The 18658-nt window shown below is 36.2% G+C and overlaps 2 protein-coding genes across 3 annotated transcripts in view; both read right to left on the bottom strand.

The window, feature by feature from the left end:
* Positions 1 to 13364, bottom strand: part of RBM41 (RNA binding motif protein 41) — a 60602-nt gene extending 47238 nt beyond the window's left edge. The window contains exons 1-5 of one of the 2 annotated variants that reach the window (XM_012451679.2): positions 12826 to 13361; positions 9906 to 10022; positions 9116 to 9308; positions 8606 to 8810; positions 6671 to 6742 (exon numbers count right to left, since the gene is read on the bottom strand). In XM_012451679.2, the coding sequence (XP_012307102.1) occupies positions 6671 to 6742; positions 8606 to 8810; positions 9116 to 9308; positions 9906 to 10022; positions 12826 to 12833 (595 nt within the window). In that variant the 5' untranslated portion in view covers positions 12834 to 13361. Of the gene's footprint in view, positions 1 to 6670; positions 6743 to 8605; positions 8811 to 9115; positions 9309 to 9905; positions 10023 to 12825 lie in introns of both variants that reach the window. The other variant, XM_012451680.3, reaches the window with a different exon arrangement.
* A 3723-nt stretch (positions 13365 to 17087) lies between these two features.
* Positions 17088 to 18658, bottom strand: part of NUP62CL (nucleoporin 62 C-terminal like) — a 73427-nt gene continuing 71856 nt past the window's right edge. The window contains 1 exon segment of the mRNA XM_012451681.2: positions 17088 to 18639. Within this exon segment, the coding sequence (XP_012307104.2) occupies positions 18545 to 18639 (95 nt within the window). The 3' untranslated portion in view covers positions 17088 to 18544.

Genomic DNA, 18658 nt, shown 5'->3' with positions numbered 1-18658 from the left:
CTAACAGTATACATGCTGAAGTAGTTGGGGGAGCAGGAATTTACATCAGCAGTTTTATAAAATACATTAATAAAGTAAGATGGATTGATAGATGGGTACAGATAGATATGTGATAAGGCAAAATATTAATGGTAGATTCTAGATGGTAATATAATGGTTGCTTATGATAAAATTCTTTCAACTTTTCTGTGTGTTTGAAAATTTTCACTGAAAATAAAGAACAGAAAAAAATCTTTTCCCACTCAGATATCAAAAATATTAACATATGTGTTTAATATTATCTTTTGTAGGGCTTAAATTTTTACATTTCACTTATTAAATGAACTGCTACTTATTATGGCATATAGTAAAAAAAGATCTAAATGTATTATTTCTTCAAGTAGCTAATCAACTGAAAGACTTCTTTCATTTTTATCATTTTCCTTTAATAGTTCACGGTAGGCATATGTAGACCATGGAGACTGACAAGTGATACAAATAATGTTAAAACTCTAAGAGAAAAGAAGCAATACTGGGGATGACTGAGGTTCCTTGGAAAATAAGAGGAATAAGATCCAGCACAAAAGTATAAAAATTAGCCTTAAACAGGAAGGACTTCCCTAGCACTGGGTCAAGAGAGAAGAAAACAAGGGCTAGGATACAGAAGTTAGCAGAGCGTGAAGCAGGAAATGGATGAAAGTTCTTGCTGATGGCAGTGCTTCCTTTGAAATAGGATGGAAGACTGTTAAAAATGATGAAACAGTAGGAAAGGAAAGAGTAATGAGGATCTAAAATAGTATTTATAAGGAAAGAAATAGTGAGGTAACTAGGGACTAGCAGATAGACTGTTGAACAAGGGAGAGGCTCTAGCCAATATCAGAGATGAGAAACTTGTAGAAGTAATAATCAATAGTTACAATTTACTTCTAGCAATGCCCAGAAGCCATGGTGTATAAATAGAGAAGGCAATTAATTGGGTTAATCTGAGTTTGAGATTTTGCTAGGTGGATGTGATACATAGACAAGAAAGCAAAGAGAATAATTCATTGTCAAGATGTGGTTAAATAATGGATGATGGAGTCTAAGTGAGATTTGAAAGGAAGAAGAAACAGGGAGGGACTGACAGATTGGAAGAAAATAAAAAAGTAAAGGAACAGGAGATGTCAACAGGATTGAAGAGGTGGTATGATGAATTTAAGAGAGTTATGTGAGCCAGAAGGACAAGAAAAAGGTTGTAGTCAGAGAGTACCATACTACAGTTGAAGATTTCAGAGGAAATATATTTCTAGAGATAATACATGTTTCTTTCTCACTGATTCAAGGTTAGAAAATGGCAAAAAAGTTTGTCTCAAGATATAGTAAAATCATACTTAATAAACCAATAAATCTTTTCCAATCACATATACAAGTGCTATGGACAAGAGTACAGACTATTGTGTAAGGACAGACATGGATTTAAGTCCCAGCATAGCCACTTAATAACTGTGATCTTAAGAAAATCACTTGTCCCCCGCTGAAGCCAATTTCATTTTCTGTGAAATGGGTATAATACTGTGCTATCTTATAGGGTGCTATAAGGTTTAAATGTGATAATTTAGAAAAATACTTAGTACAAGGACTGGAAAAATCCTCAAAATAAGTAGCTATTAGGACTTGTTTCTGGATAAGATGAAGTAAGCACACTTCACTCTGCCTCTCCCATTGAATAAAGTTATAAAACCTGGAGAGAATGTATGGTACATTTAAAGGCTATAAAGAGTAAATGGTAGCAGGTAGAAGGGGTAAGAAACCAAGAATTTGAAATAACAAAGAAGTCATGCCTGGATGAGACATGGCATAATCAAATTGCTGAAAATAAAGAGAAAAAAATTTAAAAAAAATTCTTACATTTATTGTCAATTGATTTTTCACAAAGATATTAAAACAATTTATTGGAAAAGGATAGTCTTTTCAACTAAAGGTGCCAGGACAATTGGCTATCCATATGCTAAGAGATGAAGGTAACTCAGACAGTTAAGTTTGTAGCATTTCAACTTTCCATAATCCCATCTCCCCTTCTCTAGCTTTGCAGTAGCCTAGGAAATCAACAATCTCACAAAAACAGAAGCTGCAAAAACCAGCAGCCTAGCTGAAACTGGAGCGGCACAACAGTTCTGGACACTCCAAAAGCCCCATCCTTGGAGAATTTTCACTATTTGATCTGGATGGAACTATTTGACCTGCCTGGCACTTAATAAAATTCCACATTCTGAGATGTAATTGCTATGACAATTACAGTAGAAAGTAGGGGGGATAGAGAACAGCTAAACCAAGTTTTTAAATATAATTGAAATTAAGCTGGTTTTAATACAAATTAATTTATTTAAGCCAAGACGTTAATTGTAATCCCCAGAGCAACCACTATCACATGCACATGCACACAAAACTAGTAAAAGAGGCAAGAAGTAAATTGAAATGGCACATTGGAAAAATCTATTTAACATAAAAAAAAGGAATAAATGGAGGAACAGAGGAACAAAAAAGATACAAGAGAAACAAAACAAAAAGCAAAATAGCAGATGTAAATCCTGTAACAGACTCTAATACATTAAAATAAATGAACTAAACTCTCCACTCAAAAGGCAGAGATTGAAATAATCAATTAAAAAAAGAAAAGAAAATCCAAACTATTTGCTGTCATGAGACACATTTTAGATTCAAAAACACAAATAGACTAAAAGCAAAAAGATGGAAAAAGATGTCCCATACAAATAAGAATCAAAGTAGAACTGAGTTTTAGAAATTTGAGTCTTCTTTCTGTTTAACTTGATCAGTCTAGCTAAGGGATTATAAATGAGTTGATCTTTTCAAAGAACTAACTTTTGATGTTGCTGACTTTCTCTATTTTTTCCTCTATTTCATTTATTTTTGCTCATTTTTTATTATTTATTTTCATCAGCTTGATTTGGATTTAGTTTGCTTTCCTTTTTATAAGTTCTTAAGGTGGAAGTTTCAGTTATTAATTTGAAATCTTTCTTCTTTATTAATATGGGCATATACAGCTATGGGCATTACAGCTAAATATCCCCCAAACACTGAATTTATTGTCATAAGTTTTGGCATGTTGTGTTTTAATTTACCTCAAAATATGTTCTAGTGTTCCTTTTGATTTCATTTTAATTCACTGATTGTTTGGTGGAGTGTTAATTTCCACATATTTGTAATTTTCCTAAATGTCCTTCAGTTATTGATTTCTAATTTCATTCCACTGTGAACAAAAGTGGCAAGAGTGGACATCTTCGTCTTTTTGTTGATCTTGGGGGAAGAATTTCAATTTTTCATGAGTAATTATGGGGTTACGTATTAACGCACAAATGTGGCCAATTGATTTCCGACAAAAATATAAAGGCAAGTAAATGGAGAAAGAATACTCTTTTAACAGTTGGTTCTGAAACAACAGGACATTTGAAGCCAAAAAAAAAGTGAACTTAAACTTCATACCTTATATAAACATCAAGTCAAATTGGATTATAAATCTAAATGTAAAATGTATAACTATATAACTATCAGAAGAAAAGACAGGAAAATATCTTTTCCATGAACAGGTAGAGTTCTTAGACACATATAAATGCACATACATAAAAAGCAACCCATGAAAGGATCAATTGATACACAAGATTTTACAAGACCTGAAAACATTTTCTCTGAGGTGAAAGACTTATACACTGAAAACTACGAAATGTTGCTGAAAGAAATTAAACAAGACACAAATAAACATCCCATGTTCATCAATTAAAAGACAATACTGTTAAGATGTCAATACTAACCAAAGTGATTCAATGCAAGGCCTACCAAAATCTCAATAACATTTTTTACAGGAATAGAAAAATCTATTATAAAATTCATATGGAACCTCAACCAATCCTCAAATATCCAAAACAATTTTGAAAAATGACAAAGTTGGAGGTCTCACACTTCCTGATTTCAAAACTTACTACAAGGCTATAATAATTAAAACAGTGTGGTACTGGCATAAGGACAGACATATATGGTCAAATGATTTTTGAATAGGGTGCTAGGATGATCCAGTGTGGAAAGAACAGTCTTTTTTTCAACAAGTAGTACTGGGAAAACTGAATATCAACATGAAAAAAATGAAGTTGAATTCTTACCTTACACCATATACAAAAATTAACTCATTCAAAGACCTAAACATAAGAGCTAAAACTATAACACTCTCAGAAGATAACCTAAGGAAAAGCCTTCATAACAATGGATTTGGCAATAATTTCTTGGATATGACACCAAAAACATAGACAACAAAAGAAAAAAATCAACAAATTGGACTTCATCAAAATTAAAAACTCTGTGCATCAGAAGACAGAGTGAAAAGGTAACTCTTGGAACAGGAGAAAACATTTTCAAATCATATATCTTACAAGCAATTAATATATAGAATATATATAGAACTTCTACAACTCAACAACAAACAAGCAACTTATTTTAAAAATGAACAAGAGATCTGAACAGGTAAGTCTCCAAAGAAGATATACAGATGGCCAAAAAGCATATGAAAAGATGCTCAACAGCACTCATCATTAAGGTAATTGAAATCAAAACCACAATAAGATACCATTTCACACCCATGAAGACGGCTATTATTTTTTAAGAAAAGAAATAACAAGTGTTACCAATGATATGGAGAAACTGTAACTCTTATCTTGTGCATTGCTGGTGGGAAGGTAAAATGGTACATACAGTCTCTATGGAAAATTATACGGCAGTTTCTCAAAAAATTACATGTAGAATTAGCATGTGATCCAGCAATTCTACTTCTGAGTATATGCCCACAATAATTGAAAGCAGGTATACATCCATGTTTGTAGCAGCATTATTCACAAAAGCTAACACATGGAAACAACTTAAGCATCCATCAATAAACAAAATGTGCTATATACAAACAATGACATACGACTCCACCTTAAAAAGAAAATTCTGACACATGCTACAACTGAGATGAACTTTGAAGATATTATGCTAACAAAAATAAGCCAGCCACAAAAGGACAAATATTGTATGATTCCACTTTTATGAGTAGTCAAATTCATAGAAACAGAGTAGTCAAATTCATAGAGACAAAAAGTAGGATGGTGGTTGCCAGTGGCTGGTTGGGGTGGAGGAAATGGGGAGTTAGTGTCTAACGATTACAGAGTTTCAGTTTGGGAAGATGAAAAATTTCTGGAGATGGATGGTTGTGATAGTTGCAGAACAATGTGAAAGTACTTAATGCCACAGAACTACACGCTTAAAAATGGTTTAAATGGTAAATTTTACATTATATATATTTTACCACAATAAAAAAAGTTCGCTCTGCAAAAGACACTGTTACAAGAATGAAAAGACAAACTACAGACTGGGAGAAAATGTGTTAAAATCACATATCCAACAGAAGATTGCGTTTAGAATATATAAAGAACTCTCAAAAGTCATCAGGAAGAAAATAAACAACCCAATTATAAAACAGCAAAAGATTTGAACAGACACTTTAGCAAACAGGATATAAGGATGGCAAATAAGCATATGAAAGATGTTCAACATCATTAGCCATTAAGGAAATGCAAATTAAAACTACAATGAGGTACCATTTCACAGCTACTGGAATAACCAAAATAAATACTGACAATACCAAGTGCTGACAAAGATGTAGAGCAACTAGAACTCTCATACATTGCTGGTGAAAATGCAAAATGGTACAGCCACTCTGGAAAATGGTTTGGCAGTTTCATATGAAGTTAAATGTACACTTACCATATGACCAGTAATCTCACTTCTAGATATTTACCTTAGAGAAATAAAAACTTATGTTCACAAAAAAACCCGTACAAGAATGTTCATATCAATATTATGCATAGCCATCATAACCTGGAAGCAACCCAAATGCACTTCAATGGGTGAATGGATAAACAAACTTTGGAACGTCCATATGATGAAATGCTACTCAGCAAAATGAATGAACTGTTGATACACACAACAACTCAAATGAGTCTCAAAGGCATTATGCTGAGTGAAAGAAGCCAATCTCACAAGGTTACATGTTGTATGAGTCCATTTATATAACATTTTCTAAAAGATAAAACTACAGTGATGGAAAACAGTCAGTGATTCTCAGGAATTATGGTAGGTTGGGAGTGACTATAAAGGGACAGCATGAGGGAGTTTTTTTAAGGTAATGGAGCTGTTCTCTCTCTTGACTGTGGTGGTGGTTACATGAATCTACATGATTTACAATTCACAGAATTGTACACCAAAAAAAAAAAGAAGCCCCATGCAATTTTATTGGAAGTTCATTTCAAAAATAAGAAAATATTAGCTATCATATCATTATCATCATCAATAATTATACTTTACTGATTAATAAAAATATTCAGAATTATTTGTGAAATGGGATATAAAAATCATTAAGGTCAATTTATGTCTGGTACAATAACTTAAATGTATAAAGAAAAAACAACAGCACTATATGTAAAAGCTTTACAACTTCTACTAATGCCTCTATTTAATATTCTGTATCAGGATAATATGCTTCCTCTGGATCATTTCCTATAAACATTGTCATATATTGAATATGGAATTAAATAAGTGCTCAACTTAGAAGTCTGGGACCCTAGGTTACATTCCTAAATCTAACACTGTAAGAAAACTCTCGACTTGCCTTTTGTGCCTAATTTTATCTTCCTCTTCATTGAGGTCATGTACTTGTCTGCACTTGTCTTTTTGTGGTATGCTGTGAAGGTTTAAAGCAAGGAGTTTCAAAGATAGGAAACAGAACAGATTCATACACCACCCACCCTCCACCCCAAATACCAGGTACTGCTCTAAGTGATTTACTTGTATTATCTCACTTAACCCTCCTAATACCCTACAACATAGCTACTATTAATATTCTTATTTTACAGATGAAGATACTGAAACAGAGAGAGGTAACTTGCCTAGCATCTCATAGCTAGTAAATGGGGGAGCCAGGATTTTCCCAGGTAGTCTGCCTCCAGAGCCCATGTTCTTAATTATTATGCTAAATGTCTCTCCGCAAAAGGCTATCATTTGTTCATTCATTCCTTCCTGCACCACTGTTCTGCCATGTCTATGGTCTTTCTATCTCTAATAAATGATTCATTCATTCCCATAGCCTTAACGTGTCATCTATGGCTAGATGATTCCCAATTCTATGTATCTAGTTCTGACCTCTCTCCTGAACTTCACTGCTGCATTTCCAACTGTCTCCTCAACATTTGCATTTGATGATCGTGCCATTCTCACAAATTCAACATGTTTAAAATCAAACTAATTATCCTTCCTCAAAATTTCCCCATAAAGGCTTTCTTAATTTTGCCAATCGGTAAGTCATACAGCCTTGAAACATCTGAATTATCTTTGACATATACCTCTCCACTGACCTCCCTCCATTTTCAGTCAACAAGTTTTACTGGTTCTTCCCTTGTAAACCTACTTCTCTCCAATTCCACTGCTATCATTCTAGAACGAGCCTTCATGCCTAAATGACTGTAGTATCTCCTATCCATTCTCCCTGCTTCCAGTTCTTCCTCTCTCTAATCCTATTATTGACCACCAGATTAATAACTTTCAAATATGGCTTTTATCATGTTACTTCTGGTTCAATAACCTTCAACCATATTCAAAATAACCGATAACTAACTCTGTATAGGTCTCTACTAGTCACCAAATACAGTTCAAAATTTTTAGCTACTTTTCTAACCTTGTCTCACATCTCTCCCATAGTAAGCACACTCCATAGTTCTCACACCATCTGTTGCAATTGAAATGCCATTACCTCTCCTTTCTAAAGAATAGGTAGTATTAAAAGAACATTTAAATCTTAACCTCCTCTGAGAGGCCTTCTTCAATCACACCAATACACAGTGGCCTTTCCCTCCTCTGAACTCCAACAACACTTAGCAAATGTATCTAGTATTGTCACTAAACGTTACATGTTTATCTCTCCAACCATACTATATTTGGCACAAGGTGAGGAACCATTCTCAAACTTCTGTGCACCTTCTGCAGTGTCTAATAAAATTATCTGTCAAACTAATTCCTTCTGGTTAAGACACATACTATTTATCTATATATTTTGTGCTACTTTGTAGTTCAGCCTAAAGATTTCACAATCTACCTTTGCCTTCCCTTCCTTCCAGTGTCACCTCCTGTCATTCCCTGCCACTCTTTCTACTCCTGCCACATTAAACTTCTCATTGTTCCTTAGACACACCAGGTTCTTTCATAATCCTGTTCCTATTTACTACCTTCCATTCCTCCTTATTTACCTGACAAACATCTGTTGATCCATCAGGAGTTAGTATAAATGTCAACTTCTGACTCCCCCAACTAGACTTAGATGCTCTATGTTCTGTGCTACCTCAGCATTTTATTCAAATCTCTATAATAGCAGTTTCTATGTTGTCATGCAACTAACTGTGCACATATTTGTCTCTCTTCTGGCATACATTTCTCAAATGTAGTGACAGTTTGTCTCTCCCCTACTCCCTTCACTAACTCTTCATATTTAATGCCCTGCTGTTAATCTTTCTCTTAGTGAAAGAACATATCAAAGTCAGTGAGGATCACATACCTTGGTAATAAAGAGCCTTAAGGAAGGAGTGACGATCAGCTCCCTGAAATAAAGACTTTTCTATTTCCATTTCTCGCCGGGTCAGCTGTTTGCTCTTTGCAAATCTCTGTGGCAGGCAAAGAATGCGCTGACGCTCCGAGATTCTTTCTTCAATGTCTTGAAGACGGTTCTGTATTGCTTCAGGAGTTGCCCTCAGTCTTGTTTTCTGAAACCAGAGGAATGAGATGGCATATATCATAGAGGACACAACCTGAATGTGATGATCTGACATCTCAAGTCAAAAGATAACCTAGGCCGAGAAATGAATGTTTATAGAAAGTGCTAGCTAAGAAGTCAAGGAACAGCTTCTTTCACCAATATATGTATTCTAAAAATCAAGGATGATTCAGACACCAAGCTCAGTTTTGTGAGCACTAAAAATGAAAAGGCTCTCAATGCCAAAATGAAGAGATTTTGCTCTGTTTCCTCAAGGAGAAAAACAAACAAACAAAAAAACATTACCCCACTCACCTTTTCACCTGTAACATGGCTCTTCCAGATCAAGATTTCTGTTTCATTAAGCCCTAATTCCCTGAGAGAAGCAGTTTCCTGGTCCTTCTCGTGCAGTGTCTGGAACTGGGACAAAGTCATAGTCCCAGCTGCTTCCTTCCCAAAGGGCTTGTACATAGTACCAGGAGCAAAGCTCTCTTTCTTAGACATACATCTGCAAAACATGCAGGAGGAGAGTAAGAACATCTTGAGGTTACTACCATTCACAAAAATGGAGGCTCAACATTGTAAGACATACAATGAAACTTATTAGCAAATTTTCTCTTACATCTTATTTCTAAGCTGAGGCACCACTGCAACAAAATGGAACTCCATCAATAGTCCCCTCATCCCGGAATAATAAATAACTAAATCAACAAATATTTACTGAGTACTTACTATGCATCAGACACTCTGCTAGGTGCTGAGGATTTAACAGCTTGAAAAAAAGATAAAAATGGCTCCTGCTTTTGCAGAGAAACACTGGAACAGAGGCAAGTAAAGAGGCAATGATAATATTAGGTTTCAAGTGCTATGTTAAGGGAAATATAGGATGCTATAGGAGGAGAAAAAATAGGTACTTGGCCCGGGCTTAGTGAGATATGAGAGGCTTCCCAGAGGAAGAGACACAGAATCAAAACCCTGCCTAATACATTGAAGTCTGACAAAGAGAGGGAGGTGGGAGAGGAGCATTCCATCCAGGCTTTAAGAGAGGTCTGTCATCTGGAGGTGAGAGTCTATGATACTTTCTGATTGCAAAATCAATACCTACTCTTCAATAGAGACAGAAGTATCAAGTTGATGCTGAAGGAGGCTTTTCAGCTGTCTCTCCCCTTCTGTTTCCAGCTCCTCCAGGACATGCTCGTCACTCTTCACACAGCTGTTGACCCTGGAGTAAATATAAGAATATATACAGAAAACAGAAGAGACTGAGAGTCTCAAAATATATTCCTTATCCATATTATCTACCATTAGTGACCCCATTTATTCAAAGACACTTCTCCAATAATTCATTGCCCTTTATCATTCAGGCCAGGAACACTTAATACCTGTTTACACAGAAGGCACTATGCTAGGTACTGATGGAAGTCAATGATGTTTACGACATAGTCCCTACCCTCAAGAAGTCCACGATGTATTTAGGGAAAAGAAGCATGTGTGTGTATGTGCTGTGTGCATGTGCCTGGGTGGGGGAGAGAAGAGTAACATATTGAAGCAATATCAAATTAGTAGAACTTCACAAAAGAGATAATCGGGAGATAAGGTGATAAAGGAAGACTTAAGAAAGGTGTTCTTAAGCTGACATTCAAAGGATCAGGTGTGATGAAGAAAAGGAGAACAGGGAAAGAGAGTACAAAGGGATAGTAGTACATACTGAAGGATAATGAGAATAAGGAATTTATCAAGCAGTTAAGTGACACAGTGCAAGTGACACAGATAAATGTGGTTATAATATGCCATATAGATTCAAAGGGAAGAAACAAGAATTAGTTATGAAACTACTGAAGTGTAAGGTGATAAAGGTCTAGACTGAAATCGTAATAATGAAAATGGAAAGGAAAGGTTAGATGAGAGAGGCCTTTTGGAGGCAGAGGCAAGGAAGTCAAAGAAAGTCCCAAAAATTTCATTCTGTGTAACTGAGAGAACAATGGTACCAATGAAGGAAAGACAAAGCTCCAGATGGAATAAATGGTTTGGGAAAGAGAAAGTCAGTATTGTTTTAGCCATGTTGAATCTAGCACCTTTTACAATGCAAATGCCAGCATGAAGTATCAGGAATACTTCAAAGACACTGACTCTGAGGGAACAGCATGAGTGACTGGCTAAATGGAAAATAAGAGATGAGAGAACTGTATAGATGAGAGTCTGAGGCTGAATGTATAAATCTTGAGTCATCTGTGTTAACAAGATCTGGAGCTCTGAGGAGGAGATCTCCAAAGGGGAGAGTACAGAAAGAAATATGAAGACAGTTATAACATTTTTATAGCCTAGGAACCACTGCATAGACATTTAGGCCACGGCTTGCATTAGCTAACTAACACTAAGTAAGTAAAAACTCTTATTAGAGCATAAAAAAATGACAGGGCCATTTAAGCACGCAACAACAGATTATTAAAAAAATACAAAAAATGAGTTAACTCTAGGAAGAAAACAAATATCAAATACTTTCCTTATAAAATAGCCCTTTCCTAGTGAGGATATGATAAAGCCTAGAAAAACCAACAACCATAATTACAAGCAATATTCCCATGCTCTAGAAAGACTTGGCCCTATTTTGGAAAATTGCAAATTATCTTTAGGCCCAAGGATTTTAAAAATTCCTTTTAAGTATCTCAATTTTTTATTACTTAGAATTCCAAAAGTTCTTACTAAGTTTAAAGTTTCTACAAATCAACACAGATGAATCTCAAAAAGAAATATTGAGTAAAAATTTAAAAAAGCAAGTCACAGAAAAAATTCATACGATATGTGTCCATTTGAATAAAGTTGAAAAATAGATAAAACTAGGAACATTTCGTTTAGGGATAAATACATATGTACTAGAAACTATTTCTCTTTTTAAGTACCTAATGTAGATGATGGGTGGATGGGTGCAGCAAACCACCATGGCACATATATACCTGTGTAACAAACCTGCACGTTCTGCACATGTACCCCAGAACTTAAAGTATAATAACAAATAAAAATAAAAATAAATAAAAGCAAGAGAATTAGTAACACACAGTCCGGATAGTGGTCACCTCAGGGGGAAACGGAAAGAGGAGACACGGTAGACTTCTGAGGGACTGGCAATGTCCTATTTCTTAAGCTTGTAGTGGATGTGCACCTTTATTATTCTTTAAGCTGTATATATACATTATACATTATTTTGCATGGATATGGTAAAAAAAAGTTAAAGGTTATTTTCAGGCAGGGAAAATCAGAAAAGATTTTTAAAAAGATCCAAGGAACTCACAGTGCAGGAAAGCATATCAGTAAGTATTTTAAATGCACTACACTATTCCAGAGTGATGATTCTACTTGCAGAGTGAACCTAAAACTAATTTAAGCCGGTCAATAGTTGGGACGCTCAGGCCATTTAGGCTCAAGCGGCCATTTACCTCAGGACCAGCAGGGGGAACTGCGCCCAGCAATGCCTTTCTTCCCCCCACAAATCGAACCGATTTGGTGTTGTCCTTCCACATTTAGAAACAAAATACTGCTCCCTTACTTTAAGATTGGAAAGCGCTACGTGGTTTCGGGTCACGAGCAAGTCGTCTTTAATACACATGTTGCAAATAAATATGCCCGTCCCAAGCGCCTTTCTCAGGTGGAGGTGGAGGTAGGGCAGGACGGGGAGGGGCTGGCGCCAGGTACCTCCATCTCCGGCGCTGGGAATTAGCCAGCCCCAAACCCTTTTACCTAATTGGGTCTGTGAGAAACTACGAAGCCGCAGCACCCGGCCACCTCTCGGGGCCCGTCCCGGGAGGGCAATCCCACAGCAGCCGGCCTCGGTGGCAGCCCTTCCTGAACTTCGCTCTGCAGGCCTGTTCAGCCCGTCTCCCTCCTCCCGTCTCCTTTGTATTCCCGCTCCCACGAAACCGCATCCCGAGAACATGCAATACCCAAACTAGAAAGCAATAGAAGCCATTTACAAAAGAAAAGGTAGAACAGAGCTCCCCTTGCCGACTGCTCCTCAGACAAGCCCTTACCTCTTCATGTTTCCTTCCACAGGCCACTATCTGTAACTTCGGTAAATAGGCCGCGGACCTCAACTCCCAGAACTCCGCGCGGCGGACTCTAAGGGGATCGTGACGGAGCATGGGGCTCTGGGAATTGTAGTAGCACAGAGCTACAGCAACAGAAAGAGAAAGTAGGTCTCGAGTGACAGGTATGCTGAACATTGTCCAAATATTTATCTTGAATTTCTCATCTAGGTTCAAGAGAAGACCCAAAATATCCAGCTCATAAAACTGAGTCACCTTTGACTTCTTGATTCTCTCATCCATTACCACTATTTCCTGGATCTTCCGTATTTCCCTTAAACTTCTCATCAACACTGCTTTTCTTTCAAGGATTTATCCAGCCTACCTACCATTTCCAGTCGAGCCTCTGCTTCATTCTTCACGTTGTAGCCAGAGTCATCAGACATGAGTCTGACTATATATCACCTGTACTAATGGTTCTCCTCTATCTATAACAGAGACTTGGGAGTTTTTTCCACTCAGAATCAGAAGTCTGTGTGTATTCAGACCCACAAATGTTTTATTGATAATTATGGTGAATCAAGAAAGAGGTATAGTATAGTGGTTAAAAGCATGGGCTCTTAGTTCCCAGAAATGGAAATGCAAATGTCTTTAAGTGTATAAAAAGATGTCCAATTTCACAAATTTTAAAGTGCAATGACTACCAGTACTCCTTAAAACTAGCAAGGTCATAAAAAATAAGAGAATCTGTCACAGCCAAAAGGAATCAAAGGAGTCATGATGACTAAAGTAATGCAGTATCTTGGATGGGATCCTGGAACAGAAAAAAAGACATGAGGTAAAAACTAAGGAAATGTGAACAAACTATGCTTTTTAGTTAATAACAGGTTCATTAGCTGTGACAAATGTATCACAGTTATGCAAGGGAAACTGAGTTGTAGGTATGTGGAACTTTGTATTATGCAACCTTTCTGTAACTAAAATTGTTCTAAAAATTAAAGTTTATTTTTAAAAGTACACTAAAGTATCATTTTTCACCTAACAGATTAAGAAAGATCCAAAAGTTTGATAACACACTTGTTTTATTGAGATTGTGGGGAAATAGGTGCTCTCAATACACTGGTGGTAGGAATATAAGTTGGTACAACATCTATGGGGGGCAAATGAGGATACTACTAAAATCATACATGTATATTCCCTTTAAAGCAGCAATTCAACAGTTATGAATAGAATCCTCAGTACTATATATCCTCTAACCTATCATTCCTTGCAATATTCTTTATAATAATGGAAATGAAAAGATCCATGAACATACTATGAAAATGCATCATTCCATGAAAAACTATGTAGCAGTTACAAAAATGACAAAGTTCTCTATAGACTGCTACTGAACAATCTCCAAAATATTGTTAGTGTAACAGCAAGGTACAGAATGATGTGTATACTATGCTTTCATTTGCATAAAAAGGGGAGCTCTATTCACTTAAAAACTTACATATATGTGTTTGCTTGTATATGCACAAAATATCTTTGAGAGAGAACTTACAGACAAATGATCAGTGAATACTTCCAGGTAGGGGAACTGGATGGCTGAGGGACAAGCGCAGAAAAAAAATCTTCACTGTATCTTCTTGTGCCCTTTGAATTTTGAACCCATGACTATATTACCTAGTCAATACTTTTTTAATTAAAAAAAAGAAGAAAAGATTATAGGTAATGGGGGCAAGGAGCACATTACTTGGATTTGAATCTCACCTCTCAGTTGATGGTATTGCACAACAGGGTTTTAGAGGCAATCTGGACTTGAATTTTTGCTCTGATAACTTACTAGACTGTGTGGGTTTCAGTAAGTTTCTTTAACTGGCCTAGGCCAGTTTTCTCATCTGTAAAATGGGGATACCTCTAAAGAGTGGGCCGGGCACAGTGGCTCACGCCTATAATCCCAGCACTTTGGGAGGCCAAGGCGGATGGATCATGAGGTCAAGAGATCGAGACCATCCTGGTCAACATGGTGAAACCCCGTCTCTACTAAAAATACAAAAATTAGCTGGGCATGGTGGCACATGCCTGTAGTCCCAGCTACTCAGGAGGCTGAGGCAGGAGAATTGCTTGAACCCAGGAGGCGGAGGTTGTGGTGAGCCGAGATCGCGCCATTGCACTCCAGCCTGGGTAACAAGAGCAAAACGCCGTCTCAAAAAAAAAAAAAAAAAAAATAGAGTGACTGTCAAGCACATACAAAGGTATGGTTTTAAAGTTATTCCATGATTGGGTGGTAATCTATAAGTAAATATTCCAATGTTAATCAGTAGATTTAGACTTTTTCAAACTGCTTTGTATTGCCATGCTCAAGTTAGAGCGAAGGACCAAAAACCAGCTACTGAAAAACATTATAGAATTTCCTGTCCTGAGAACTTCTATCAGATTGAAAATATCATGGTGAGTTATCTAAGACCTGTCATATGCAAATAACTGTGCTCTTGAAGCATACAGGTGAATGACTACAGGCATAACATGTACCACTTTGTAGCTTTGGCACAGAACCTGAACTGAAAATATTATAAGTATAAACAAAATGGGGGTCACATCATCGCCTGCATCAGGTAAATCCTATACAGTGGTAGACCTGAACTTTGTGGCTCAACCAACCTGTCCAAACTGACACATTGACAAGGAAATTGACAATGAAATGAAAAAAATTACACCAAGGTTGCTAGTGTGCTTATCCCCTGGGACGGTGGCAAAGGGTGGAACAAATATTATACAAACTATCACACCAAACTTATGTACAACTTCTATTAAAACATATAGCCTATTGATATTGAAATGATACACACTACATTACAAATCCACTAGGTGGGATGAGTGGAGAATGAATAGATAAAATACATACTCACATAGCTGTGGAGTTGCAACTGGAAAGCAAGGTCATAAGAAGTACTCTATATATCTGTGTATAACTGTAACCAGTGTAAGTGATAGGTACAAAAAGACAAACATTCAGAAAATTACACTAAAAAGGAAACAAGGCCATTTCCAACTCTGCCAAACTTGTTAACTGTGTAATAATAGCTATTCTGTTTTCCACAACATCCTTCTCCCCAGCTTAAAAGGATATCAGACAGTGTATACAAAGCCTTGGAGATCTCTAGATGTTATATTACATTGGCACAGAGATCTTACCATAAGGTAATTTCACAATGTTACCCCTAGAAGAATTTATGACAAACTGAAAAATATGCCTCATTTGTCTTTCTGACAATTTAACAAGGTTAGTTTAATACAGAAGCTCCTTCTTAACAGAGACACATTTTCTGGGTTTGCCTTTTTTAGGTGCTTTGTTTGTGGCATGCTTCTGAAGACTACATTATGAAGCAGTTACCTTTCCAATATATGGAAGAAGTGTTAAAACCAAAAATCTTCTCTTGAATCTACTTACCATCTAATAATATTAAGAGTAAACAACTGTTCATGTCTTTCAAATTTCCCAAATGAAATAGCATAAATGCTGTTATAGAAAATAAATATACTATCTTTTCAAAGGATAAAAAATGGGTATGTACTGGGGGAGTGTCAACACTTTACATTTAAGACTTCTTCCGCTAATATGTTAGCTGGCTAACAATGGTTACAAGGGGCTGAAGACTCCAGTGGCTAACATAAATGGTGCTTTAACATTACTGTCAAAAATAGGTTATTTTTGCATTTCTGACCTTTTAATTAAGAGTTGTTCAACGTGGCTGGGCACGGTGGCTCACGTCTGTGATCCTGGCACTTTGGGAGGCCAAGGCATGTCGGTCCTTTGAGCCCAGGAGTTCAAGACCAGCCTGGGCAACAAAACCCTGTCTCTACAAAAAACTCAAAAATTAGCCAGATGTGGTGGTGTCCACCTGTAGTCCCAGCTACTTGGGAAGCTGAGGTGGGAGAATCGCTTCAGCCCAGCAGGCAGGGGTTGCAGTGAGCTGAGATCACCCCACTGCACTGTAGCTTAGGTGACAGAGCAAGACCCTGTCTCAAAAAAACAAACAAAAAATATTTGTTCAACAATGTCATTTCTGTACACATTAGAAACAGAGTCAGAAAGAATCTTAGAGATGATTTAGTCCAATGTGCAATTCCAGACAGTACACTGTGATCACCCTGTAAGTCTTAATAGCATTACTAGATTGATCTAGAAGCCACTTGCCATCCTCTGGCATCTTCTATGTACTGGGAAAAACACTAGAACTCCCACTGAAGATAATGTAACAGTAAGATAGTATAAGCAATACTGTAGTCTCCGTTTTCTTTATTTTACTTAGGAAATATAGAGTAAGCACTCTATTCACAGTGAAAAGATATACAGGCATCTCAAAACTTCAGAGTAATGAAAACCAGTTACTTCTCACAAGACAGTTTGGCAAACCCTAATATGATCTACCTTTTTCATTCATGGAAAAAGATAACGCCCAAGATGAAATTATTTGTCCAGTTAATTAGGTAGGAACAAGACTAGAGTTAGTGTTTCCTCTGATACACTATATTCTCATTACTGAATGTAGAACTTATATACAGGCTACTTTATAAGAGTTGAATCTCCAGAAGCAATGGGGAAAATGTCTTTATTATTACTATTATCTAGGGTATAAGAGTAATAATACTGAACTAAAAAGTTAGAGATCACTAAAGATTATACTTAAAAGTTGTGTTTATCTACAGAAATCATCCACAAGATTATATGAGCTCTGGATTATTTTCACATTCTATAATTCTAAGTGGTTACAAAAACTTACTGGATGAGACGCTTCTGCTTGGAAAAGTTTGAGTAGAAAAAAAAGAGTCCATGTAAATGTTGGCATTAGTCTGCTCATAAGACTAATCATGGCTAATATTAATTTCAAAAATATTTCTTTGTGTAATGTGTATCCATTAGGATGGTCACATGCAGTCAGTACAGCAGAAAATTTAGCTCAATAAATTATAGGTAACTGAGCTCTATTCACTTAAAAACTTGTAATAATTAATTTCAGTATTACATGTTTACTTTTTTAGAACATTACCTTTATGACTTAGGTGAAACATGAAATACAGGAGACCAGACTGTTTCAAACCTAATAACGAGGCTTAGTCTTAAAAAAAGAAAAAGAAAAGCAAACAAATACACAGAAACCAACAACTATAAATTATATGCTAAAACCAAATAAAATATCAGTATATCCATACATTAAAAATAACTGAATTCCCTAAAACTTACCTTTCCTTAACCTTTTAACAATAACCTACTCTTAACTTTTCCTCCCTGCTCTGAATCTCTATAACATACTCTCTGTATTTCATACTATACTTCTTTATATTATCTATATTCTTTCTATACAGACAAGCATTAATTATATCTCAAACTAGACAGCAGGTTCCTTTGAGGAGAAGAGACTTTACAGTATCTAGCACTATACAGGTTGGCATGTACTTTTGGCAAACATCACCCTATGATTCAATTGGAGTGAGAAGGATGATGTGTGCTGATGCCAGGATGTAGAACCTAGGAGACTAAGACATAAATTACACATACAAGATCAACATCTAATAGGTTGCTGTCTGGACAAAGAGGCTAGTATAATTTTCATTTTCTAATACTAAAAACAAAACTAAGGTATAATAATCAACAGTATAATATTTAAATGAAAAAAGCATGTACAATTCATTGCAATCAAGATGAAATATTAAAAAGACATGCTGAAGATATGGTCATTCAATAAAAAGCAGTGTTGACATTGTATGCGTGGGCCTTATGACGATAATCCTCAAAAACCCGTGTTACTTCTTCTACCTTCCTTCGCAGGATGCCTATAGGAGAAAAAGTCAC

This window comes from Aotus nancymaae, unplaced genomic scaffold (genome assembly GCF_030222135.1).
Source record: "Aotus nancymaae isolate 86718 unplaced genomic scaffold, 86718_ANA_hifiasm-v0.15.2.pri h1tg000004l, whole genome shotgun sequence".
Lineage (NCBI taxonomy): Eukaryota > Metazoa > Chordata > Mammalia > Primates > Aotidae > Aotus > Aotus nancymaae.
This window is presented reverse-complemented; position numbering and strand designations above follow the sequence as displayed.